Here is a 27784-nt window from a genome sequence, read left to right on the forward strand (position 1 = left end):
CTTTTGCCTGAAATACGTTCAATCTCCTCTTCCTCCTCCCTCAGTCTTCTCTGTTCTTTGAGATCAAGCTCATTTATTACTGCTTGTCCTGCGTTAGAAACTCACACTGCTGGTGGGGAGAGGTGGGTTTGGGGCAGACCCAGGAGGGAAAGAAGACACTGATGAGGACTATATGGTTTCCAGCTTGGCTTCCGAATAGGATGGGTTTAGGGGAATGTTTTGACCCACACAGCCCTCAGGATGAGTGGTAGGAAGCAAAGGCAGGTGAAGGCTGAATCTAGAACTCAGATTTTTGAGAGAACCCTACCCTCTTCTCTGCCTGTGGGGCTAACTTTGCTCCAGAGGCTACAGCCATCCCCACACCAATGAAACCAGCTGGTCAATCTCATGGCCTTGTGTCCTGGCCAGATGATAAAATCTACACCTATACCCTCACTCCTATTTTTCCATCACTCAGTAATTTTAAGTGTGACTTGCTTGACTCATAAAAGGTCGATGCAGGTAGAATAAGCATGCTTATTTTACAGGCAGGAATGGGCTTTTCCATGGCAGTATGCTTTCCTTATTATACCATGAGCTGGTGCAACGCTCCCCAGATTTAAGGGCCTTCATCCATCCACTTCAGCATTTTTTTCAAGCTGGGTCCTGTGCAAGGTGTTTGAAATAGAAAGATGCACAAGGCTCTCATGAGGTTAAAGTCTGGTGGACATAATTTCAGACCTACATAAAAGTTGTAAGACTTTTTGTAAGAATTCCCATATATCCTGTACCCAGATCCCTTAAATGTTAACATTTTACCACATTTGATTTCTTTCCCTCCCTCTGCATACATATACACATATACATACATGTATGCATACACACACACATTTTTTGGAACTGTTTGAAAGTAAGCTTCAGGTAAGTTGGTACTAAATATCTCAGTGTGCGTTTTCTAAAAGGAAGTATTCTCTCTTTCATAACCACAGTGTGATAGTCAAGGAAATGACATTGATAGAGTATAAATTATCTAATCATAGGCCTTATTTGGATTTTGTCAACTGACCCAATAATGCTTCTTACAACTAAAGAAATTCTGGATCACATGTTGTAGTCAGTGGTCATGCCCCGTTAGTCTGCTTTAATCAGGAACAGTTCCTTAGTCTTTTATGACATTGACTTTTTTAAGGAGTACAGGGCACTTATTTTGTAGAATGTCCCTCGATTTGGGTTTGTCTGATGTTTCCTCATGGTTAGATTTAAGCATGAGCTTTTGGTAGGTCTACTACAGAGGGCTGTGTCCATTTCAGTGCATAATATCAGGAGGCACGTGATGTCAGTTTATCTCAGTACTGGTCATATTACCTTTGATCACCTGGTTCAGGTGGTGTGTGCCAGGTTTTTCCATTATTTTTTCTTTTTGTAATTAATAAGTGTCTTGTGAAGAGATACTTTGAGACTATATATGCATCTTACCCCTCCTCAAAATTTCACCCACTGGGGCTTCCCTGGTGGCGCAGTGGTTGAGAGTCCACCTGCCGATGCAGGGGACATGGGTTCGTGTCCCGGTCCGGGAGGATCCCGCGTGCCGCGGAGCGGCTGGGCCCGTGAGCCATGGCCACTGAGCCTGCCCGTCCGGAGCCTGTGCTCCGCAACGGGAGAGGCCACAACAGTGAGAGGCCCACGTACCGCAAAAAAAAAAAAAAAAAAAAAAAAAAAAATTTCACCCACTAATTTCAGCAAACATTGATGATTCTTGCCTGAATCAGTACTATGATGGTTGCTAAGTTGTGATGTTTTACCTCCATCGTTCCTTCTACATTTGTTAGTTGGGTCTCCACTGTAAGGAAGAGCTTTCCCGTCTCCCCCTTTTTTGTTTGTTTAGTATTTACCCAGGTCCAAGGTAAGAATGTGCACTATTTCCACTGCTATCTAACGCTGAACTGGAGGTATTAGCCAGTGCAGTTAGACAGATGACGCCCAACCCTTTGCCTCCTAAATGTACCTGTCTCTGAACTCCGTACTTCCTGTAAGTCCTATACAGGATCCACGGCCTGCTCTGCTGGGTGACACTGTGCATACCCACACAGCTCTCGCTCACAAGAGTACGCAGTAACTCCAGTTTTGTCTTTTTTAATTCACATGTGGACGGTTGTTTCATTATCTTTTGACAAACCAAACCCCAAAACTAACCGAAAAGATCATTCTGATTTGCTGTGTGGGCAACATATCACAGAAATGCAACAGTGGAAGTAGGAAACCCAATTAAGGCTGCTGAAAATCTTGTGTGGGAAGCAAATCCCTGGAGTTCTGAAAAAAAAAAAACATTTACACTAAAAAACTATATGGTAGTCAAAAGAAATTATCTCACATCACTGACAAAGCCAATTTCATCAGTAAGAGAAAGCGAACGACTCATCTGAAAACATAAGCAAAGGATATGAAGAGAATTCCTAGAAAATAACTTGTCACATGTGGTGATGGCTACCTATTGGATAGTACAGAACAGTGATGATATTTAAAGCTATGGGGCTGGATGAGTGGAAGAGAGCACAGGACTGGATTTTGGAGCCCTTGAACACTTAGAGTTCAGGTAGAAGAGGAGGAGCTGACAAATGAGACAGCAAATGAGAGCCCAGTAAACTAGGAGGAAAACAAGGCAAGTGTAGTGTCAAGGAGGCCATGAGAAGGGGGCTGTCAACTGCATCAACTGATGCTGAGAAGTGGAGTAAGATGAGGACAGAGAAGTGACCACTGTGATCGGGAAGATGGAGTTGTTAGTCATCTAACAAAAGTCAGCTTTATTAGACCGGGGGCTCCTCCTTTGGAGCTGAAGGACCATGGGAGGTGGAAAGTGGAGTCCTCTTGTGCAGACATCTCAAAGGCAACACATTCCAAACTGATCTATCTTCTCTGGCATCCTCCCCCACTCTCTTCTCTTCCTATATTCTGATCTACATTGGGGAGCCCACGCTAGAAATCTGGGAGATGTTCTCAAATCCTGCCTTTCTCTCAGACCTCATAAGCTATTACTCACAACGTCATCCATTTCACCTGCGAAATACTTAATCTGTTTCCATTCCTCACCCCCTCCGCCGCCAAGTTACCCCCAAAGCTAGTTAAACTGTACACTTACTCTTCCTTTCCCAAACGCCTTTCCCAGGCATTCCTATGGAATTCAGTGCTCATTTCAGCCGCTGTTCTCACTACATTCATCCATTCACCAAACTGGTCTTTAAAGTATCAGTTTCTGTCGATCTCTCCAACTAAACCGTGAACTCTTTGAGGTCCAAGAGCTTGTCACACTCCATTTTGTATTCCCAGTACCTGGCACGTAACTTGATACATCATAAGGTGCTCAATCAACTGTGTGTTATTAAGAAAAGCCAAACAGGCTGCGGAGAGTAACGCTGCGAAAAGGGCGGCGGGCGTTTTCGCTTCCTTCGCGGTGGGATCACGCCTGGCGTCGGGCCAGAGGGGAGGCTCGCACTTTCTCCGAAGGAGCGGCGCGGGGACGACAACGAGAGCAGGGCGAGAAACGAGAGGACAGCGCGGTCGACGGTGGAAGGCCGGAGTTCCGCACCTAGACCGCCGCTGAAGAAAACGAACGTCGCCACCTCCCCTTTTTCCCTGCCGGCCCTGCCCACCACGTGCTCACGCCCACTCACGTGAGCGTAACCCTGCTTGACCGGCCGCGGCGTCACGTGAGTAACTGCGGTCACGTGAGCACTGTTTTCGCTGGGCTCTGGCAGCGGCTTCCTCCCGGAGTTGCAGTCGCTGTCGTCTCTCGGTCTCCCGTTAGCCCGATGGAGGAGGAGGAGGAGGAAGTGAGGGCGCTGCTGCCCGGCGGCCCCGACGAGGCCGGCAGAGGCGTCCCCGTTACACCCCCTGCCCCCGGGGCGCTGCCGGCCCTCTGCGACCCCAGTCGCCTGGCGCACCGGCTTTTGGTGCTGTTGCTGATGTGCTTCCTTGGTTTCGGTGAGCCGGCTGGCCTGGTGGGGTGGGGTTGATAAGGAATTCCCGGCTTTCTCTCGGAGCTGCACTGAGCTCCTAGGTGCCACGCGGCCTCAGGGAAGCTTCTTGCTTCAGCTCCTGGGCTTCCCTTCTTTAACTTTCGCGACCCCATCCAAGCCTGTGGACATTGCTAGCTATTCAGCGTCCCGAAGGTGGGGGTCAGGGGACTGAGCTGGGCGAGTTTCGTCCCACTCCTTTGCTTCCAAGAAGTCCCAAAGGCTAGCAGCTTGGGCCCTGGGGCCACGGATACGAAGAAATTCCTAGATCGTCAGGGTTCCTCTCATGACACTATTTTTAATCCTTTTTTTCAAAAAAAATTATTGGAGTGTAGTTGCTTTACAATGTTGTATTCGTTTCTGCCATACAGAGAAGTGAATCTGTTATATGTATGCATATATCCACTCTTTTTAAGATTTCCTTCCCATTTAGGTCACGACAGATCATTGAGTAGAGTTCCCTGTGCTATAATGTAGGTTCTCATTAGTTATCTCTTTTATTCATAGTAGTGTATATGTGTCAATCCCAATCTCCCAGTTCGTCCCACTCCCCGCTTCCCCCCTTGGTAACCCTCTCATGACACTTTGTTCAGAAGGAATTCAGAAAGATTTAACTGGCCCCCTCCCCCCAAAGAAACCCCACACATACTTTAAAATTTTCGATTGAATAATTCGTTGGCAGTTATTTATATGTTTCTCACCCTCTTTGGTAAAACGTATGAGTGTGTCTTGATAGCTTCAGTGAGTAGATGTGTACTTGTACTCCCGCTCTGCCAATGTGAAGCAGTCATAACTGGATTGGACTTGTGGTGTTTGGTTTCAGTCATGAAATTTGGTGACTCTGAAAGCAGTTTCTGGAGATAATCTTTAAAATATCTCTCTATTATATTCCAGCAACTAATTTATCCAGCAACATTCTAATGTCAGTATCAGTTTGGTATGAAAGTAGTAATGTGTTTTTCATTGTCTGGCTGGAATTGGTGGAATCAACAGATTTAGGAACATGATGGTGGATTACTTTATGCTACTGCTGGAATATATAAGTAGGCATGCAGGATGCTTTGGGCTTTAGTTTCTTTGCATCTCTTTTTGTTCCGCCTCTTCTCACTGTGGAAAGATGGTGCCCATTCATTAGCTTTAAAGCCTGAGATTGGTATCCCTGACAGTGATTAAAACAGGAATCATAAATTGCTGAGTTGAGGAACAAAAAACAAGAACAACAGAAACACTTAAAATACCACGTACTTAAGCAATTTATTTTTAGTAAATTATGGTTACTTGGATGGGTTTCAGAAGCCAGAGTCATACCTTTCTAATGACAGTTTTCTTTCTTTTGAACTGGTGGCTTCTAATGTATACTTCTAGACAGAGTTCGTGGAGAAATGGAGGCAGCATTATCCTGTGCCTATAAAAAAATCTGTCGATTTTATTACTGTAAAAATAACTCTGAGTGCATGAATGTCCAACCTCTCTCCACTTCTCTTTCTTACCCTCCCAAAGACGTTATTATTATGTTTTAATTTAACCCTTTAGAATTCTTGTTTTATTTTTGTTCATTCCTGGCACTGTATTTGCTAAATTATTTGATCTTGGGTATGCTGTTTGTAGAATTAAGAGTTCTTGTTTTAAAAACAGGTTTAGTCAGAATAGTTAAACTCCATTCCTCTGCTCTCAAGATAAGTGGTGGCTTTAGGTAACATTACTAGGAAACTGCTGAGGATGTTTTTGAAATTTTTAGTGTATGTGTGTTTTGGTAGCTTTAAGGAAAATACAACTGTTTCGTGAAGGTGCTAATAAAACAATAGACATACAAAACATGGTGAAAGTAAGGTGGAAGAACAATTAGTTGTTGATTAACTTCTTAATCCAGGTTCCCAGTATTTGCTGTGTATGCAGGCTCATAATTTGTAAATAACTTGGCATGTTTTCTGTGGATTATCTGGCTGCAATTTAGAGAATATTGGTGGACAAGGAAGTGGTCTACAAAAGGTTCCAGTGTCAGTCTTCGAACCCCTAGTATAGACGTTTAAAATCAGCATTTGAGTAGTAATTGCAGCTTGAAACTTTTATATGGAAAGTATTACTACTTAAAAGAAAATTGCTTTTTCTTTTTCTAGGCAGCTATTTTTGCTATGATAACCCTGCTGCCCTTCAGACTCAGGTTAAACGGGTAAGTTGACTTTTCACCCTTGTTTCTTTTGTTGGCTCTGGAACAGGTATACTGTTGAGGCATCATCAGCTCTCAGGTTGCCCGCTCTGAAACATTGTCTAATGAATCCATTTTAATATCCATTGTCACCAAATTTGTGTGGGCAAGGAGTATTCTTGAGCTGGAATGAATGGCCACAAAAAATTCATTCATAGCACTTGTGACTTGATATCGTTTCACATCTTAGATGAGTAATTGCTATTTCCACAGTATTGCCAAACAGTATTTTGGCAGTTTTTTGTTTGCACTTCTCTCATTGTGTAATCATTGGAATGACAGATGATTTGGTAGGATAGCATTTTGCTTTCTTAAATATGTTTTTGTTGTTATTTCATTTTTAAAATGCGGCTACTGATTCCAGAGGATTGTCCGTGTCAGTATTTTTAGTCTGGCTTTATAAAAATATATTTGATATTTACAGTTTCTTGTGTATTTAGATATTTTTTTTCCTTTGTAAGTTTTTTCACCTTTGGATAGGAAGAAATACATAGATTGGCCCTTCACATTCTAGAATGAAAGGGAAGGAAGATAGGAATTAGTGGAGGGGAGGGAAGGGATAAGCTAAGATGGCCCTTTTTCATGTGGGTATAGAACCCCACAGCAGGTTGTACATGGTGAATAAAATGTAGAAGATACAGGCAGATGCAGACAGAAGTGGTCCCAGTAGTGGAAGAGCTGATTGATCCTGAACTCCATGAAGCCTCTGAAATGACTGCACACTCAGGAAGTTCCTTGGTGTGACCATTTTTCTGGGGTAGCGGCCATAGATGTCATGAGAGTCTCAAAGCACTTAGCAACTGCAAATGATTAAGAAACGCCTGCCCTTCCAGAAAGAATGTTTTGATTTGTTAGTTGCTAAACTTAACTGGAAAAAAATAGTTTTGTTTTCTTTCCGTATAGGATATGCAGGTGAATACCACGAAATTCATGCTGCTGTATGCCTGGTATTCTTGGCCCAATGTAGTTTTGTGTTTCTTTGGTGGCTTTTTGGTAGACCGCGTATTTGGAATCCGGTAAGCTTGGGAAAAATCTCACTTATGGGTAAATACGATTATTAAGAAAACACAGAACTAGATTAAGTATTTCTGGAAAGAACTGAATAAACTTATGTATTGACTGTGATAATCTGCATTAGTTTTTGTGTGTGTGTGATTTTTATATCTACAGAATTTTTTTTAAAAATAAATTTATTTATTTTTGGCTGCGTTGGGTCTTTGTTGCTGTGTGGGCTTTCTAGTTGTGGCGAGCGGGGGCTACTCTTCGTTGTGGTGTGTGGGCTTCTCATTGTGGTGGCTTCTCTTGTTGCTGAGCATGGGCTCTAGGCACGTGGGCTTCAGTAGTTGTGGCGCACGGGCTTAGTTGCTCCATGGCATGTGGGATCTTCCCCGACCATGGATCAAACCCATGTTCCCTGCATTCGCAGGCGGATTCTTAACCACTGCACCACCAGGGAAGCCCCTGGAATTGGTTTTCGAAACTTGGTTGGTATTTCAGTTAAGGTAAATGCTGCTCAGGGAATATGGTAGCTCAGTTATCTAAAGGTAAATTATGCCCTCACTTGGAATCAGCAGACCAGGGTCTGAATCCTTTTGCTGTCACTTGCTCAACTTCCTAGCTCTTTTGAGCTGTTCCTAGCTTCCTGATCTTCAGTTTCCTCATTGGTAAAATACGGATAGTAATTCCTGCCTTGCAAGGTGGTTATGAGGATTGAGAGAGATGGAAGGACAGTATTTGACACGTAGTTAGTGTTTACCTCTCCCAGCCCTAATGAGATTTTCTCTTTTGCCTTTCTTTAGGCATAAAACTTTTTGTGACCACTCCTCTTAGCTGAGGAAGGCATACATTATAAGCTCTGTCAGTTTTCATCCTAATGATTGGTTGTGTGTGTGCTGTTAGTGGAGACTTTAGGAGGGATGTAGTCTGGGAATATTTTCGGAAGGCAGAGGGCAAACTGATGAGGGGTTTTCCAACCATGTTTGGTGGAAAAGAGTTGAAGAAACTATAAGTGTTTAAATTTGGGGACTAACTTTTAAACATTTTGAAGAGTGTATAAAGGAGGACTTAAATTTAATTTGCTTGGTCTAAAGGGGTAGAATAAGTTTGAAATTCAGGGAGCCAGATTCCACTTAGTATGATGGAAACTTTGCTTGATCAGGGTGACAGGTGGGGCTGTGAGGTGCCTTGGGACCACAGTCAGTTTTCCAGTGCTAGAGAACATTCAGGAGACTCTGGTATGACCATTTCACAAGGATCTTTGGAGGGATTTGAGTTTCAGAAGAATGGTTTACTCATATGATCTTTAAGAACTCTCCTGGTACTGGTATTTTATTACTCTGGGGAAACATTAATGAGCTATTCAGAGTGTGGGATACTAGAGAAGGCAGATTTATAAGTGTATTAGCATGGTTGCTATTTTTCCTTTTAAAGATAGTTTTTAGTTATCAAGAATTATAACCACTTAAAATTACTTAATCTAGGATTCCTTGGAGTCAATCCTAAACTCAATAAAAATTTTATAAAGAATGTCCATTTTTAAATGGGAACCCTGGGAACTTCTTGAAGATTATTTAATACGTTGTGTTTAAGATATGATAATGGCTTAAACAAGCATATGCCATCACTAAAGCCTCTGGAATCAAGACTTCTGTAGGTCACCATGCAGCCTAGGAAGGCTGCTGACTTCAGAGGCTGACCCCTTTCTCTGGAGGGAATGCAGAGGGGTCAGCGAAACCCAAGAAGGACTTGGTGATATACTCTTCCTTCATTCTCTCTCTTTCTCTAACAGATGGGGCACCATTATTTTTAGTTGCTTTGTTTGCGTTGGACAGGTAAGAAAAGACAAAACGATCATTGATTCATTGTGACAGTGACTCTTGAATTCTTGTCTCATTCCACCAGCAAAGATGTGTTTAGTGAATGCCTGACTTAATTAAGCAGGGCTCACAAATGCCCGTGTAAAGTAATGCATAGTAATGCATTTTAAGCCTTGAGACAGATGAACCTTGATACCTAAATTTCACAGATTTACTAAGAAGGAATATTAAAATCATTGTAGAGGTTGTGTTTCATCATAAGTCACTTATTTCTCTTAGATTCCTTGAACTTACTTTTTCTTTCTTCTTACGTTATATTCTACATTACAGGTTGTTTTTGCTCTGGGTGGAATATTTCGTGCTTTTTGGCTGATGGAATTTGGAAGGTTTGTGTTTGGGTAAGTTATGCATCATTTCACTTATCCCAACATATTACTGTTTTAGTGTTCATCTGTCAATTTATTAAAGATTTACCAAAAAATATATTATTATATCTTCTGGAGAATTACTTCAAATCCTTGAAATCTAGCTCAATGGTTGTCTTAATTTTCCCTTAAAGTAAGCAACAATTTTGAGGGGTCATAGTTAACTCTGTGTAGGGTTTGAATATTAAATAGTTCTCCAGAAATGATATTTTTCTTAAGTGTTTTGCTCTTCTGTAGTATTGAAGACTGTGATTTAAACCTCATTTAGAAAAGCATAGACCATCATTTTCTAGGTTGGTGATTAATGGACATTTTGCTGCTTCTTAGCGGGTATGTGTAGGTCCTTTTGAACCGTGTTGAAGAGGCTTGGAGGAGTAAATTACCAGAAGACTAACTGCTCTTAATGAATTTCAGTGTCTATTCAGTAAGCCCATTCTGAGTTCAGCCTTGGGCTTCCTGCCCAGAGCGATGCAGATGACATAACTTACTCATGCTTTTTACAGGTACCAACGACATGTAGACATAGGTGACACCCCCCCAAAAGTGCTCTACGTGAGAGAGAAGGAAAAAAAATGTATATAAGCATATGAAAGGGATTCAGAGATGGAAGTGGGGTCAGAAATGGCCTCGTGGATGAAGTGGGCCTTGACATCAGTATAGGATCTGGATTAGTAGAAGAGGGGAGATATTTTTGGACGAGGACAGTGATGAGGAGGACTCAGTGTTAGGATGCAGGGGAGAGGAAGCTCCTACGTAAAGGTCAATGTGTAGAACTTACAGAAGGAAAGTTAAAATCTGGGAAGTAGGAGAATGTCGAATATGGAAGGTACTGGCCTGAAAAGTGTGAATTTTTGTGTTTTCACAAGTACGGACCGCTCTCCCCACATGAGCATTTTATATAGCATAGATGGTGATGTGGTAGCTCAAACTCCTTTTATTGCTGGTCGTGGTTGTCATTGCAGTGTATTAAATTACCCACACTTAGTATAAAACAACCCTCACATTGTGGGCTTTGTGGGTCAGGAATTTGGACGGGGTACAGCGTGCACAGTGTGTCTGTGCACCTGATGTCTGGAGCCTGAGCTGGGATGACCTGAAGGCTGGCACTGCTGGCTGGAGCACCTAAACAGGGCCTCTCTTGGCTTTCGCATAGTGTGGCGAACTCAGGGTAGTTGGACTTCTTACAAGGTGGCTCAGGGTTCTAAGTGTGAATGTTTGAATGGAAAGGCAGATCTCACCTTTTATAACCCAGCCTTGGGATCACACAACCCTGCCTCTACCACATTCTACTGGTTGAAGCAGTCACAGGCCCACTTAGATTCAAGGGACGGGACATAGACCCCACCTCTTGACGGGAGGGGTGTCAAAATTTTACACCTGCTGCTTTGTTAACTGGGGTATTTCTTTAAAAACTGTGATTTTTCTCTTCTTATTCTAGGATTGGTGGGGAGTCCTTAGCAGTTGCCCAGAATACATATGCTGTGAGTTGGTTTAAAGGCAAAGAATTAAACTTGGTGTTTGGACTCCAGCTTAGCATGGCTAGAATTGTAAGTATGACACAGATAATGAAGCCAAATGGGAAGCAAAAGATTGAATGTTGTAGTTATCTCTTAAAGATTACAGGATGAAATGTGTTTGTGTATAAGTTAGGTATTGATTTTTTATATATTTTTCTAGACCATAGTATACCATTTACCTGACCTTTTTTTTTTTAAAAAAATATTTATTTATTTATTTTTGGCTGTGTTGGGTCTTCATTTCTGTGCGAGGGCTTTCTCTAGTTGTGGCAAGCAGGCGCCACTCTTTATTGTAGCGCGTGGGCCTCTCACTATCGCGGCCTCCCTTGTTGGGGAGCACAGGCTCCAGATGCTCAGGCTCAGCGTCCATGGCTCACGGGCCCAGTCGCTCCACGGCATGTGGGATCTTCCCGGACCAGGGCTTGAACCCGAGTCTCCAGCATTGGCAGGCAGATTCTCAACCACTGTGCCACCGGGGAAGCCCCCATTTACCTGACTTTAATTAAGGCATTTCTAACCTTATTTCACTTAGGAAACAGTCTAAAATGGCGAATTGAGCATTTGTTAGTTCAGAGAACCTGAGCATTGGGATGGATCGTATAGATTTTGTTGTCTAATTTCTTTACCCATTTTCGGCGTTCCTGCAATGAAAGTCTTTACATATGGTCATCCAGGTTCTGCTCGCACATTTCTAGTGATTAGAAGCTCGCTGTGTGATGGGACAGCTCATCTACTACAATTAACTCTGTGAAGCTCAGTCTCCCATAGAGATGAGATCTGCCTGTACAAGTAGCTTTTAGTGATTGTTCCGACTTTTGCCCTCTAGTGAGTGTTTATTTTCTCTGCTGTGCAGCAGCACTTTGCTTATGAAGACAACTCTGAAGGTCTTGGTCAGACATGCTCATTTCCTGTGCTTGTCTAAGCCATGTGGCATGGGTTTCAGCTCCCTGACCGTGGCGCTCCTGCCTCTCTGGACTTCATCACAGGTGGTCAGTACTCCTCAGCAGCATTTGGAACCTGGAAGTGATCGTGGTGTTTCATGATAGGGGATCTGGTAGAGGGTACCCAGGGGAACAACATTATGCTATGATAAATGCAACCTGGAAGGTGTTTTGGCCATCCCAAACCCTGTTAGGTTTTTTCCTTCATGAGCTCCTGTGAATAGAGGTTTTTAAAAAGATCCTTGCCATTAAAAATCAAGATTTTAAAGACTGTAAATGGCATGAAAATGCTTGGAACATAGTCTCGAGGGAAGAAATCCAATACAAAAAAACCCAGTACAAATGAAATATTTTTAATGTAATATTTCATCTTATGAAATATATAACACATACATATGTCATACATATATAACATTTCTATATTTTTGTACATGTAGGCTCTTTCTAATTTTCCAGTATTATAAATAGAGCTGTTGTGCAACACTCCAAAACTTGTCTGCATCTCTGATTATTTCCTGAGGCTAGCTTGCTAGGAATGGAATTATCACTGAGTCAGAGTGTTTGTTAGAGTTTTTTAAGACTGTTGAGACATATTTCCACTTTTTCCTCTCAGAGATGTTTACATCTCCATCTGTGAGATATGAGAGGATCCTTTTTATTGTAACTTTGATAGTACTTTAAAAAAGTCATTTTGGGCTTCCTTGGTGGCGCAGTGGTTGAGAGTCCGCCTGCCGATGCAGGGGACACGGGTTCGTGCCCCGGTCCGGGAAGATCCCACATGTCGTGGAGTGGCTGGGCCTGCGTGTCTGGAGACTGTGCTCTGCAACGGGAGAGGCCACAACAGTGAGAGGCCCGCGTACCGCAAAAAAAAAAAAAAAAAAAAAAAAAGGCATTTTATCAATTTGATAGGAAACACCTAAACATTATTTTAATTTGTAAATCTTTGATAACTAGTGTGGTTTTCCACATTTTCTAAATTTTATCCACAAGGACATTCCTGGTACTTCCTTATGTATCTTGTGCAAGTCAAGACATGTCTGTGGCAGCTGGTGGATCTCATCGTCTAATAACTTCTAAAAGAAGGAAATAGGAGCAGTTGAGCAAGACTCATTCTCAGTGACGCCATTGTGGTTACTAATGGTCTTCACGTTCTTTTCTGTGTGGTCACAAACTAGTTATAATCCATTCACCTGCGTCCCCAGGAGCCCTAAGTTTCTAGAACGGAATCTCAGGGGCTTCTAGGATGCGGGGTGGAGGTTATGGGAATGGTGGGGGGGCCTGAGGAGGAGGTGGCAGGAGCCAGATCTCAGGCAGCCACCTCTCCGTCAGCCAGGGTGGCTCGGCTCTGATCTGGTTGGTGTATTGAGGGTCCTTGTGAGATGCACGCAGGAGACCAAAGGACTCCATTACAGAGTTGCTGGGGTAGATGGAGGTTCAGTCTTTTTTGTGCTTCTCTTGGCCCTGCACATACTCAGAATGATCATAGAGGTTTCGGCTTTACCTCGCCGTGATTTTTTTGTCGGCCGAACTGTGAGTTTGTCTGATTTTAGACCCTTGGACTGTTATCATTCAGGCAGTGGACTTTGCACTTTTCTTATTATTCCTGTCTTAGCTGAGGTTGGAAGTCCAGCACGCTTTTGATTTTCCTCTGTCATTTGTTACTTTTAAAAACTCCTTATTTCAACAAATATTTATTGAGTACTTGCTAAGCCAGGTCATGTTAGGCATTTTAGAATTAAAGGGTTATTGAGACGATATGTCTTTGAGGGGCTTGTATTTTTGCTGATGTTGAGGAATGTTTCCAGCAGGTCTCCGTTTATACCTTATTCAGATGAGCGTCTGAATAATGCCACTGGCTAACGTTTTGTGAGAAGTCGCCACGTGCGATTTGCTGCTGTATTTGCTGTGGGAACGTGGTCGACGACATGTTTATTTCTCAGTCTCCTTAGCAGTAGCGTCAGCACAGTTGACACTCGCCTTTCCTTGATTTCTTCTCTTGGGTTCTAGGACTCCACAGTCTCATAGTTTTCCTCTTGCCCTTCTGTCTGCTCCTTCCGCCTCTTTTGCTGGTTCCACCTCAGTCTTCTCAACCTGTAAATGTGGGTTTGGTCGTTGGACACCCTCTCATTTCTTTTGACGCTCACTTCCTTGGTAATCTTACCTAGTTTTGAAGTTTTAAATAGCGTGTCTTTGCTCCTGAAGTTATATCGTCCAGGCCTTTCCGCTGAATTCCACACCCGTATTTGCAGCTTCCTTCTTGACATTTCCACTTGGATGTCTAGTAGGCATATCAAACTCAACACAGCCAAAGCCCAGCTCTTAATGTTTCACCTACTGTCCTCCAAACCAGCTCATGCTGAAGTTTTCTCATCTTCAGTTATGAGCAACTCTATTCTTCCAGGTGCTCAGGCAAAAACTTTGATGTCACCCTGAACCACTCCTTACCCCCATCCCTAACCCCACACTCTCCACTTATTTTCCATTGGCAAATCCTGTTAGCTCTACCACCGGAATATGTCTGTATTCCGACCACTTCCCACTGTGCCCACTGCCAGTCTCCCCAGTCCAAGACCTATCGTTTCTGTTCTGCATTATTGCAGCCGCCCCGAGCCGATGTCCTTGCTTCTGCACCGTCCTCACTTACAGTCTGCTTTGGATATAGCAGCCAGAGTGAGTCTCTTAAAATGTAAGGGATTGTGCCACTTCTCTGCTCAGAACCCCAATGGCTTCCCATCTCACGCAGAGTAAAAGCCAGAAGTTCTTATTACCAATAGCTCGCTTTCCCATCAGTTCCTCTCTGGGCACCTCGTCTCATCCTCTCCCTTCTTCATTGACACTGTTCTAGTCTCTACGCTCCTTGCCTTGAGCACGCCGGGCAACCTCCCTCTCGGGGCCTGTGCCCTGGGTATTCCTTCTGCCTGGAGTGCTGTGCTGTTCTTCCAGGTAGCCTCCCAGCTTCCTTCAAGTTCTTAACCCAGAGTCACATTCTCAGCAAGGTCTCTACCCCTTTTTATTCTCCTTCTATGCTTTATTTTTATTTATTTATTTTTTGCGGTATGGGGGCCTCTCACTGTTGAGGCCTCTCCCGCCGCGGAGCACAGGCTGCGGACGCGCAGGCTCAGTGGCCATGGCTCACGCACCCAGCTGCTCCGCGGCATGTGGGATCTTCCCGGACCGGGGCACGAACCCGTGTCCCCTGCATCGGCAGGCAGACTCTCAACCACTGTGCCACCAGGGAAGCCCCTATGCTTTATCTTTTTTCCTTATTTTTTAGAAGCACTCATTGCTGTTTCATATACTGTATATTTTACCTTTTCTACCCCACTAAAATGGGGTTGCTCTCTATGAGAGCTGGAAATTTTTCTGTTCTTTATTTTATTCCCGGTAACTAGAACAGTGACAGGCATGTAATCAGGGTTCAATAACTGCTAAATGAAAGAATAAATGAATGAGAGTAGTACTATTACTGTCTTCTAAAGGATGATCAGAGGATGAATTTTTTTTTCAGATGTCAGGATCAGGAAAAGCTGTGCTTTTTATGAGCCAAAGTTTATTTTTGTCTTGGGTACCCTGTGAACTTTATAACTTGTGTTTCATTTTTGTTTAGGCTACTAGGAAGATCTAGATGTACTGTGCTGTTTTGAATGCTAGCATTTTCTATAAATTGGCATTTTTGTGTGGTAATCTTATCTGTGGCTTTATCCTAGGTTGTTAGCTCTTTCCTTGTAGTGTTTTTTTAAAAAAATTATCTGTTGTTTAATCTGAACCCTATTATACTTATTTCTCTAAGCTAACTGACATCCTTTTTTTCTGAGCAAGACAGATAGAAATGAAAATTATGTTGATTTTTTTTTTTTCCTTTTCTTTCAGGGAAGTACAGTAAACATGAACCTCATGGGATGGCTGTATTCTAAGGTTGAAGCTTCGTTGGGTTCTGCTGGTCACACAACGCTTGGGGTCACACTTATTATTGGTTAGTGAATCCTGAAGTCCCACCTTTTATCTGTCCTGAAAGCTTGTCATAGGAAATGGTGTGACAGGGAGGAAAGAACACAGGAATTGGGCTTAGACCACTTGGTTATAGTTTTGCCTGTACAGTTCACTAGTTCTTGGACCTAATTAGACACAGTGAACATATTGGCAATCATTCACCCCATTTGTATTTTTATTTCCACTCTCTTAAAATAACGATCTTGTATCACCACATGTGTTCAGGTTTTTTTTTTTTGTAAATAAGGATAGATTTTTAAAAATATTTATTTATTTTATTCTTGGCCGCATCGGGTCTTAGTTGTGGTACGTGGGCTTCTCTCTAGTTGTGGTGGGCTCCAGAGCGTGCAAGCTCAGTAATTGTGGCACATGGGCTCTCTAGTCATGGCACGTGGGTTCCAGAGCGCATGGGCTCTGTAGTTGTGGCATGTGGGCTCCAGAGCGTGTGGGCTCTTTAGTTGTGACGCACGGGCTCGGTAGTTGCTGCGCACGGGCTTAGTTGCCCTGCCAGGGATTGAACCTGAGTCCCTTGCATTGGAAAGTGGATTCTTAACCACTGGACCACCAGGGAAGTCCCTGTGCTTCGGTTTTGTTGTGATGAGCAAATGAGAGTGTATGTGAGAACTCTGAAAACAGTCAGGGAGTTTGTACCTCTAAGGTGTTCATTAATAGTCTGTAGCAGAAGGGAGAATTGTTTCCTTTTGATCAAATTCATTTCATGCGCTTATGGAGCTTAGATTTTATAGAAGTCAGAGGTGATAGGATGTGATGGGAAATCCACCAGGTTGGGAGCTGGGAGTCTAGGTTCTGGTCCTGGCTCATTTTGGACAGGAAGTTAACCTCTGTGTCTCTTCTCTGTAAAACTGTTTTCTTCTCTGTAAAACTGTGGGTGTTGGACTAAAACTGTATAGGCTCCTTCTGACCCTAAGTTCTGTTGGCTAAAGCTGGGTTCTGCTGGTTGCTGGGTGGGTCACTGAGAAGCGCTTGATGCTCTCTGGGTTTACCACCTGTGCTTCTTCTCTGAGCAGTGAATTTGTCTAACTGAGCCCCACAGGATATGGAGAGCTGCTTGCAGAGCCCTAGGGAGACCTGTGGGTGCTGGGTTGAAGGTTCTGTGCCGTCTTTTATTCCCTGTATTCCTTGGTACAGGCTGGTAAAGGGAGGACAGTGAGAGGTAATCCTAGATGGGCAACTTGTGTCTAGAGACCCCTTCTTTCTCCCCCTCCCTATTAAATCCTTTGCCACTTATAACCTCTTTCTTACTTTCAGATTCTCTTCAGTATTCCTTCCAGTTCTCTCCACAGTGGAGAATTTGAGAATTTTAGAGAATTTCAGAGCCAGAAAAGATCTGTGCCATCAGATCAAAGCCTCTGATTTTACACTTGGGAAAATTGAAGCCCAGAGAGGTTAAATTCCTTGCCCAAGATCAATCAGCTTGTTACTGCCAGACGTAGAACCCACGTCTACCGACTCTTTGCAGTTTTTCATATTATGTCAGCCAATTAAAGATGTCATTTACTTTACTAAGCTTCTTTTTATTAAAAATTTTGAGAAGTGTACACTTTATTCACTGTTTATCCTGATTCACTTTAATGATACGAGGTCAGCATTAGTGAGTAATGCTGGATACCTGAAGGAGAGTGAACGGGCTGTGCTGTGGGAGGATTGGGGCCCTTGGGGTTGCCACAGGGTAGGAGCAAGAGTCAGACTTGGGGAGGAATCAGAGGGAACATGAGGTGATCACAGAATCAGACTTTGCTTTTGCGGTTTGTTCCCCCTGGCATCCATCAATAATTGGTGCTTAGACTGAATTAAGAAATTAGGACTAATTGGCTAGCTGGTCATCAGCTTTCTTCAGTCTATATTCTGATTATAAAAGACTAGACTAGTTTGTTCTAGTCTTTCCCCTCTAATCTCCAACCTTATACCGGGAAATAATATACAATAGTAATAGCGACTGCTGTTCATTGAGTGCTTCCCAATGCACTTCCTTTCCTTCTGTCCTGATTTAGTAATTGTAGGCTTTTCATATGTGTGTCTAGATGCCATCCCTTTAAGTTGCTAAGTATTTTGCTGTTAATGTAATGTGCTACCTTTTAGGAACCTTCATTTTGGTTCTCTTTTAAAAATCTCTTCTTTTTTTATTATAGGGGGTATAACATGTATTCTTTCACTAGTCTGTGCCTTGGCCCTTGCTTACTTGGATCAGAGAGCAGAACGAATCCTTCATAAAGAACAAGGAAAAACAGGTTAGTCTAAATGCAAGAAAAAGTTAGGCTCTTAGGAATTATGGCCTTTTTGAGATAATTTACAATGAGGTAAATTCCTAATGTAGTGTTGTAAACCCAGTGAGGCTTAATACTCGTTTATTAAATCTTTTTTTTCCACTTTAAAATTTTTAAAAATTTTATATGGGCATATAGTTTATTTAAATCTTTTATTTCCTAATCTATTTCCATTTGTCTAAATTTTTGGATACTTTTTTTTTCCCCCTTAAGCGGTTTTGGCAGAATTTACATTCTTGATTGTACTTTGTATATTTGCAAAGTGATGAGTGTTTCTGGAAGAAAGAAAGAAGGTAGATGCTAATCTTAGGTTTTGCATTTTCTGTTGTCTTTTTAGTTTATCCGAGAAACTATGTTCTAGTGATTTACTGAGACAAGTATTTTTTAACTGAATTGCAAAGGTTAATCACATGATAAAAGAAAAATAATCTTGACTTAGAAATGCAAAATTACACTGACTGCATCTTCCGTTTCTTCTGTAAGGTGAAGTTATCAAGTTAACTGATGTGAAGGACTTCTCCTTCCCCCTGTGGCTCGTATTTATCATCTGTGTCGGCTATTATGTTGCTGTGTTCCCTTTCATTGGACTTGGGAAGTGAGTCTTCTCTAGCATTCCGTTTTTGTTGGCTAAATTATAATGAGAATTCAGTCACATAAATGTAATTTTTTTAAGGTATAAATTTTGCTTCTCTGTTACGGTTGATATTTTCACAGGAATTGTTTTACATCCTGGGACACAACTGATTTTCTTAGCTTAAGGTTTAGTGTTGCTTTAATACTTGTATTAGGTTTTTGAAGAAATACCTGAAACAGTTTTTGATACATGATATCGATTTACTTTAATGCTTGATTTTGGATTTGTATTCTTTTTTTATTTCCTCTTTATTTCTTTGTTAGGAAGCCTCTTATTGCGAATGGAGACAGTGCATTAGCTCGTAGTGACAGGGCATATCTCCATTTGTTAGGACTGCGTTTCTGCAGACTCAAATTCAGGGCTTCAATCAGATTCTTCTTTGCTTTATCTTCTACCTTCTCTCCGTTTTCACGGGCAGCTACTTAAACAGAGCAGTGTGTGAGTGTGAGTGTGTTTGTTGAGATGCATCTCTGTAATTCTAACCTTTAAATTCAGGCTGTCATTTTACAGTTTGAGACAAGAACCTTATGCATCATTTAGCAAAGAACCCGTCCAGTATTGCTTTTAAGGAAAAGAAGCCATCTTAATTCCTTGTAGTAATACATTTGGGTTTCTGAAAATTTGTGTGTATTGTTGGCTGTACACGTAAAAGAGGAAAAAATAGGTATCGATATGTTTTATTTAGTTGGTGAAGTACTTACGTAAATACTAAACCTTTAGCCAGTTGCTTGAAGATGGATACCAAATAAGGTGGGAAAACAGTATAAAGAAGGGAAAGTTGACTAAACTTATTTTTATTCAGTTTTATTTTGCCTTTATTTTTAAAAAACAGAATAGTTCTTTCTAAAGTGTCTGCTTTTTGTCCTCTCTCTTTTTATTTTAGAGTTTTCTTTACAGAGAAATTTGGATTTTCCTCCCAGGCAGCGAGTGCTATTAACAGGTATTCCATTAATTCTGTAAGTGCTTACTGTGTGCTTAGTGTGGGTCTTTAATTATAACCCGATGTTATAAGAGACAGAAAAGACGTATGTGAACTAACATCTACAGTGTGAAACAAAGTCTGTCTTGGGTCTTGATCCTGAATGGCCATCTTTGCATTAAGGGAAAACCAAAGAAGTCTTGGACCACTGTTTATATCCTTATATTTCTATTCACTGCTGACCATTTTAGAAGGATGTTAAATTAAATGAGCTAGGGTTTGCTTTACCTAATCATTGTAGGATTTAGGACTTTGTGGATTTTTAATTTTTTTTTCCTGTGATATATTATTAAATATCTTTTATATTTTCTGGGCAGTATTGTATATGTAATATCAGCTCCCATGTCCCCAATATTTGGGCTTCTGGTGGATAAAACAGGAAGGAACATCATCTGGGTTCTGTGTGCAGTGGTGACCACTCTTGCTTCCCACATGATGCTGGCCTTCACTCTGTGGAACCCTTGGATTGCTATGGTAAAGTCGCTGCGAACGGCTGGGGGGCTCAGGGCTTCAGGGAGGACTCTGTACAGCACGTATCAGAAGCCAACGCTCAGCTCTTCTGATAGTAGTGCTTGTGACAGTGGGAAAAACAATGACAATTTCAGTTTCTACAGAATAGCTATTTTTAAAGTATATAAATATTAATCATTAATGCATAAGATGTTTTTGATTTCATTTGGCCTATATAATAGTACCCTCAATGCTGCTATAGAATTTGAAATAAAATAGTCTTATAAAAGCCCAATGCTTATTAGTTCCATTTATTTTTCAGTACTTCATTAAAAGAAGTCATTCCATCATAGGTGGCAAAAACATCTGTCAACCCAGTATCCATGATTTTGCGTTCTTTTGTCTTTGACTTTTAGTAGGTCAAAAAGTAATAATGAATTCATCAAGTTTTTGTAATTGTTCTTCAGAATGTCATTTTTAAGACCATAGGCCAAAGTGCTGGCATTTCTTACCTGTTAATAAAAGACTATCTTGAACATATATATTTGTGCACTTCGTTAGAATTCTCTAGGACAGACTCCTAGAAGTAGAAATGCTAGAGCAGAGGCTTTGCACAGTTAACATTTTGATAGACACTGTGAAACCTCTCCTCTAATAACTTCCTACCCATTTATAGCTTTACCAATAATACATGAATGTGTTTGTTTTTTAGTATCCTTGCCATTGTTAGACGTTGGCATTATTTTAATTGTTCCCAATCTGATAAATGATCTTATTTTAACTTAAATCATAAGGTTTCTTCTTTAACTGAAGAAAAAGTTAGCATTAGGTGATGTTTATCAAGCAGTCGTTGTTGGTGGTCCTCTGCTTGGCTCTCCAGTTGGGTGGTGATGACCCAGAAGTAAGATAATGGACTGTTGGCATGATGTTACCTTGATTGCTTAATTTGTAATTGTTAATGAATACTGGGAAATTAGCTTGCCTGAAACATTGGTAAAGACATTTTGCAAATTAGCTTTATTTTCTTGTTTGGTCTTTGACTGCACCCTGGGCCCAGCCAGTTATGTATTCATATAATATAAAATGGTTAAGACAGTGTTCTGTGTATCTCGTCCCTAGAGGGATACTGTTAGAGAGGCCCAAGACCATTTTGTGTTGAATATGAGTTTTTAGCCTAATTATTTTGCAACACAATTTGCATGGATATTCATATATTAGTTATTATGTCACTCTTGCTAATCTGCATCAAAAGAAAATCACCTTTTGGTAAATATAAGACTTCTTTACCCTTTTCCGTATTGATTTCAATAGTGTCTCCTGGGACTCTCCTACTCATTGCTTGCCTGTGCATTGTGGCCAATGGTGGCGTTTGTAGTTCCCGAACATCAACTGGGAACTGCATATGGCTTGTAAGTGTTTGCACTGTGGATCACATAATGTCTCTCTCTGCTGTGTCAATTTAATTATCTTATAAAACTCCAGATCTCCTGAATCTAGTCGGCTTCAGGCTTTTGGGACAGCTCCGAACCTGGAAATAACCAGAAAATCAGTTAATCTATTTGTATTATTATTGTGGCAAAAAAAATGCTCCGAGCCTCCAGCAAGAGAGCTGGAGATAAGCTACCCCATGAGAGGTCATTGCTGACGTGACTATCCCAGCGCCCGTTTATCTGAGGGCCTCTCAGTGAGAAGTTGAGTTCCAATCTCTAGCACAAAAGGCCGAACAGGGAAACCACATCTCTGGTTGGTATTCACTTAGCCCTTGGATTCATTCAGCAGGAAGGTGTTGAGTTCAGACGGTACTTGCTAAGGCAAACTCCCTTGCCTTTGAGCCTACAGTTAAGTAGTGGAAACAGTCATGGGATTAAAGAAACAAATCTAATGAGGTCATTCCTGGTTGAAAACCCTCTTAACACTGATAGTATGTGGTTTATAGATACTAATATTTATAGTGAATTGGTACTCTGTGTGTGAAGACTTTAGAATTGAAATGTTTGGTTTTTTTTTAATTTCTTAAATTGTAGCATGCAGTCCATTCAGAATCTTGGGTTGGCAGTCATTTCCATCATTGCTGGCATGATATTGGATACTTGGGGATATCTGTTTTTAGAAGTTTTCTTCATTGCCTGTGTTTCTTGTAAGTGCGCCACCTGGCAACATTTAGTTTCTTTTAATATGCAGCAGGATGTTCTCATTTATACTTTTAGGTTTTTGTTGTTATTGTTCTTTTTTCCCCTTTTTTAAACCAAATCCCTAAGATGTATCATTCAGATTTGCCTGATTCTTAGCCTGTGCATCAGTTTCTCAGCTGGTGACTTTAGTTTTCTGAAGATTCACAGGAATTTTTCAGGAGATTCCTGTTCTTAAAGGCAGGAATGGAATCTGCTCTATATTCTGTTTTAAATATTTATGTTTTTTTTAATGGTAAATGTCATGTTATGTATTTTTAATTATAATAGAAAAAAGAATGTAGTATGGATACATGTTACAATATCAGTGAACATTAAAAACATCCTTAGTGAAAAAAGCCATACAGAACAGGCCACCCAGATCCCATACTCATCTTGTCTGTTTCATAAATATTTATGGTTGTTAAAAAACACCTTCCTCTTTAGAGTGGAACCATTTGAAGGGTCCTGAGTATGTCCCTGGTGTGAATGTGTGGACATCAGTGTGACTTAGGTGTGAGCGCTCATTGTTTATTCATTAGTCTATTTCGAATTGTTTTTATTCTTAGTCCTGTTATTTAATTTTTACCTGTAATGATTCATTGGTTAAAAATAGGAAGCATTAGGAAACTGCCGAAAACTACAAAGATAAATCAGTATTTTTTTCACTGTGTTCTCCTTACACATCAATTGTGTTCATCTGAAAAAGAATGTTCACATAACATATCAGATGTCTTTCATGCTTCGGTAAATTGTGTTTAAAATGGCAAGCCCGAGTAATGATTTTATCTGACTTCATTTTCATTTACAGGAATAAAGACTGTCTATACTTGAGGTGTGGTATTTGCAGATGATTGCTTATGAATAATAGCCTGAATGTATTTTATTATCTCATAATTTTAGAAATTAGCACATCAAATTTTAAAAATATATTCTTAAATAGTGGGCCATATACGAATTCATAGTACTAGGTTGTGAAAGTGTTTTTGTCTATTTTTGATGCTGCAACGTGTGGTTTAATCTCAGTCAACGGTTCCTTATAAATTTGGTTCTCAAACCAAACACCACTCCATTTAAAAAGGTTTTTGTTGAGGTATTAAAGTAAGTTAAGTGTGCCACACTTGTTAAAGTGAAAAGCCAAGTACCTGACTTTCTGAGGCCTTTACTGGTCTGGGTTTCTGGGAGTTTAATGACCACGTTTTAATATTTGGTTAATTTGTAAAATGAACATGGTGTTTTCAGACCTAAAACCCCCAAAGGATTACTTCTATTTGGCTCTCTGTAAAAACATAAACAGTCTAGCAGCTGGCAGGGTTTTGGGAAAGTGCTGGGAACTACCAGCATTACAAAGGGAGAGGAAAGAGAAATGATCTGTGGGTGGCTTGGCCCCTTCTCCTGGGGGCAGAGGGGTCTCAGTTTCTCTTTTTCTGTCCCTGCCATCCCTGGGCTCAGGTTTTAAAAATATCTTTCTCATGGAGAAGATGGTGTGTAACTTAGTGCTTTTTGGAAAATAATGTGAAGAGTGTTTTCATTTTTAAATGCTAGTTAATAAAGATTTGATTTTCTAAGCTTTACTTTGTAATTATGATTACATAGGAATCATTGGGAAAAAGTACATGTTTTTAAGGACCTTATGTTTTTTTCATTTCCAGTCTCACTTTTATCTGTGGTCTTACTCTACTTGGTGAATCGTGCCCAAGGTAAGTAGAAGTTCAGGTATTTTCTTCTTAAACCACAGTGGATCATCATTTTTTTTAAATTTAATTTAATTTATTTTATTTTATTTTTGGCTGCGTTGGGTCTTTGCTGCTGCATGCAGGCTTTCTCTAGTTGCGGCGAGTGGGGACTACTCTTTGTTGTGGTGTGCGGGTTTCTCAATGTGGTGGCTTCTCTTGTTGTGGAGCATGGACTCTAGGTGTGTGGGCTTCAGTAGTTGCAGCACACAGGCTCAGTAGCTGTGGCTCGCGGGCTCTAGAGTGCAGGCTCAGTAGTTGTGGCACATGGGCATAGTTGCTCCGTGGCATGTGGGATCTTCCTGGACCAAGGCTCAAACCCGTGTCCCCTGCATTGGCAGGCAGATTCTTAACCTCTGTGCCACCAGGGAAGCCCACAGTGGATCATCTTGTGGGGCTCCTGGATTGTCTCCATCCAGGAGAGGCTTTATTTCATGTAATAACATTCTGTTCATAGTGATGAAACACATTTTACTTTATAGCATATAATTTTGTATTTTGGACCTTCCCATATATTAAAATCATTGTCATGTTCTTTCTGGCCAGTTCAATTTAAGTTTTGTAATATAAAATTTTAGATGTTCTTTTTATATTAGCAGAAGGTCATATTAGTATGACTTCTAAAAAAATAACCTAAAGCCCTTCCTATGTTATTGTCTTATATTTTTTAAAAATGAGAAGTAAACATATTTATAGCTGCAGTTTGCATTTTAAGGTTGAAAGTGTTTAATATAGAATGAGAAATTATAGATTTTTTTCGTTTGCTAATATCTACTACATTTATTTTTGCTTTTTTTGTTATTTATAAGATTTTGATATTACCTTTATTAATTTTTCTAAACTGGCTTGGCCCTAAGGGTTGTCATGTATTTAGAAGAATGAATACATATGCTGTTTAAATAATTTTAGGTCATTTACTTTAATACCTCTTAATTTTCACTATTATTGAATATTGATACAGTGTCCCAAAGTACAAAACCTCGAGCAATACATAAGTCCAAAATTTTTTAAAAACTGCTAACATTAAGGAGTGATTATTTGTATCATATAATGATTCTTAAGAAACATTATTTCCCCCTTGGGAAGTTTCCAGGAGATAAACTAGTTCTTTCTCACCTTCCATAGCCTCTTCCGTTACTTAAAGGCATTTGTATGTGTGTGTGTACACATGTGCATGTTTGAATTTTACTTACGATAGTTGTGTTGAAAAGATTCAATGCTTATTTGTATTTTAGGTGGGAACCTAAATTATTCTGCAAGACAAAGGGAAGAAATAAAACTTTCTCATGCAGAGTAAGTATTGAAAGAAAGAAAATTTGTCTTTATTATGAAAATCTTAAAACAGTAGCATTTTATTTCAAGATATTGGGTTTAGACATTTAAGAAATTAGTCTTTTTCTTAAGTTTTGAGAGCCAACAATTATCTCTGGAACTATTGTAACATAATTTTTCTTTGTGTTAGAAAAATTTTAAAGGGAGGATATCAAAGGTTAAAATGAAGGGGATAAAGAACAAATTGGGCTTTAACTTGCCTTCCGAGAGGAGAGAGAGAGAGACCTGCAGTATTTGTAATTTATTGGAGGAAAGGTCTTTTTCCTGACTTCCTGTGCTGGGCTCACCCTTCCATTCTTTCTCGTATTTTCTTTTTCTTAACTAGTTGAGATAATCTTTTATTTTCTCCTGGTGCTAACATGCCATTATGTGTTCTCTGACTCACTTGGAACAGATTAAAGTATCTAGTGTGGGGTTTAAGTTAAATTAATTTTTTCCATGAGTGCATGCTAAAGCATAGTAGTGATTCTATTTCTTTTGTTATTTCTAGTTTTTTAGACATTGTATTTTTTATGATTAAAAAAATTTATTTGTAAATATATACCACCTGACTATAAGTTTTATGAATTTTGAGTAGGTTAAAATCTGGTAGAACAAGGCTGTGTTTTCTGGGGCTTGATTCTTGGCCATCTCAAATTCCCTTTTCACATAGTAATTCTACTATAAACAAATGTTGTTAAAATCATGTTTAAGAAGGATTTTTGAAGTCAGAGATACTCAACATGCCATGTGTTAAGTAAACAAAAGGTAAAAATGCAAATATAATATCCCAATTTTATTCAAGAAAAAGTATGTAGGCATGTGTATTTCTTAAATCCATTACTTATATATAATAGAAAAAATGCTGAAAGAAAAATCCCCAATATTAACAATTCCATTTGAATGGTAGGGTTAGAAGAGTTTCTTTTTTTCTTGGCATTTCTATATTTTCCAAATTTTCTAAGTCGATCCTCTATTACTTTTATGATCAAGAGGCGTGAAAAGATTATCCAGCAAAATGTGTAACTTAATATTTGGCACTGCATGTTTTATAGTGGTTATGGTTTTCATTTTGTAATAATGGGGTTTCATGGTTTTTTTCCTCCCTTTTTTGATAATGTATTGCGTTGTGTTTTGCAGGTGAGAAGTTTAAATGACCGTGTCATGCAAATGGGCTGCACACATCATTGGTTTGAAAACCTCCAATTTTTTTTTTCTTTTAATTTAGAGTTTAGTCGGTAGGAAAAATAATGGTCTGGAGAATTATTATATTTATATTTTGAATGTATCTATTTTAAAGTATAGCTGTGAGGACTATTTTAGCCTGTGTCTTTTGTATTGCTGAAGAATTCTGCTTTGGAATAGGCTCATCAATGATGAAGTTTAGAAAATTGCATCTGGTACGTGCAGGTGATTTTGAGTAAGGACAGTAAATAATGGAAATCTTTGGATCTTGTATTGAGATAATTTTCACAAAGTGTATCTTAGGGATATGGCCTTTAATCTTAAAGCAAAAAGAAAAAGTTTTGGGGGATTAGAAAGGATATTTTATATAGAATAAACAATGGCATTTTAATAGGCATTCCCTTTTGTAATAGGGAATACTTGAAGGGTATTTTTATGAAGTCTCATTTCCACAAATAGCAGATTGTGTTCTGCTCTCTTTAGTTACCAGAGGTTGCTGAGCAGTGACCCTTTTGAGCTTCTTTATTTCTCTGTTACTGAGGATCCTGATCCCTTAGGGACATAATTTTGTGGTACAAACTTTCTGTACGGTTTCTCTTATAGTCCAATTAATTACTAAAAATGTCCTGTAACTTATGATAATTGCATATCTACAAGGATAAATAAAAACACTGCAAAAGGAATACTTGATGTCTTTTAACTTTTTATTTAAAAAAATATTAAAACACTGATTTTAACTCTTATTTATGTGGAAAATTATCTCTATAAGAAAATCTAAGTTGGAATAAAGAGAATTTGACTAATTACAGTCATTGAAAGATTATGGGAGTAGTTTTTTTCTCCAGACTAGGACCTTGAGTAACATTTATGTTTTTTGCATTAAATAAAATACGGATATGAAATTTTTTTGACAAACTTAAACACTTTTTAGTTGACTTAGTCTTGTCATATTACGTATTAAAGTCAAGGGATTTATGTGTTTTGCTTTCTGTGGACATGCAGATATTTTAGACAGCAACTATTTTATGTATTTAGCTGATTATAGTGTTTGAAAGTACATGGCCTAACATTGTAAGTTTAAAAGTTCTAGAGCAGCTTGAAAGTGCATTCCTTATTCAGGGTAAGTTGATTTACATCCATCTTTCTGGTTTAGAG

The 27784-nt window shown here is 40.0% G+C and overlaps 1 protein-coding gene across 3 annotated transcripts; it reads left to right on the forward strand.

The window, feature by feature from the left end:
* Nucleotides 1-3706: 3706 nt before the first annotated feature.
* MFSD1 (major facilitator superfamily domain containing 1) lies at nt 3707-27372 on the forward strand. 3 transcript variants are annotated; one of them, XM_065876062.1, is made up of 16 exons: nt 3707-3957; nt 6107-6159; nt 7099-7211; nt 8984-9026; nt 9342-9409; nt 10875-10983; nt 15765-15867; nt 18035-18133; nt 18653-18764; nt 19687-19743; nt 20100-20256; nt 21544-21641; nt 22257-22369; nt 24053-24100; nt 25369-25426; nt 26585-27372. In XM_065876062.1, the coding sequence occupies exons 1-16, from the start codon at nt 3786-3788 to the stop codon at nt 26586-26588; spliced, it is 1407 nt and encodes a 468-aa protein (XP_065732134.1). In that variant the 5' UTR covers nt 3707-3785; the 3' UTR covers nt 26589-27372. The 3 variants fall into 3 exon arrangements, with proteins under 3 accessions (XP_065732134.1, XP_065732133.1, XP_065732135.1); XM_065876061.1 differs by lacking the exon at nt 26585-27372 and having other exon boundaries at nt 3786-3957; nt 25369-25430; XM_065876063.1 differs by lacking the exons at nt 7099-7211; nt 26585-27372 and having other exon boundaries at nt 3786-3957; nt 6111-6159; nt 25369-25430.
* Nucleotides 27373-27784: the final 412 nt, after the last annotated feature.

This window comes from Phocoena phocoena, chromosome 4 (genome assembly GCF_963924675.1).
Source record: "Phocoena phocoena chromosome 4, mPhoPho1.1, whole genome shotgun sequence".
In the NCBI taxonomy this organism is placed as follows: Eukaryota; Metazoa; Chordata; class Mammalia; order Artiodactyla; family Phocoenidae; genus Phocoena; species Phocoena phocoena.

Excerpts from the sequence above, each read along its gene's own strand:
- MFSD1 (XM_065876062.1), top strand. The coding sequence starts at position 3,786 with ATGGAGGAGGAGGAGGAGGAAGTGAGGGCGCTGCTGCCCGGCGGCCCC. Across the intron at positions 18,765-19,686 it reads CCTTTCATTGGACTTGGGAA|AGTTTTCTTTACAGAGAAAT; the intron begins GTGAGTCTTCTC and ends TTTTTATTTTAG. Across the intron at positions 19,744-20,099 it reads GCAGCGAGTGCTATTAACAG|TATTGTATATGTAATATCAG; the intron begins GTATTCCATTAA and ends TTTTCTGGGCAG.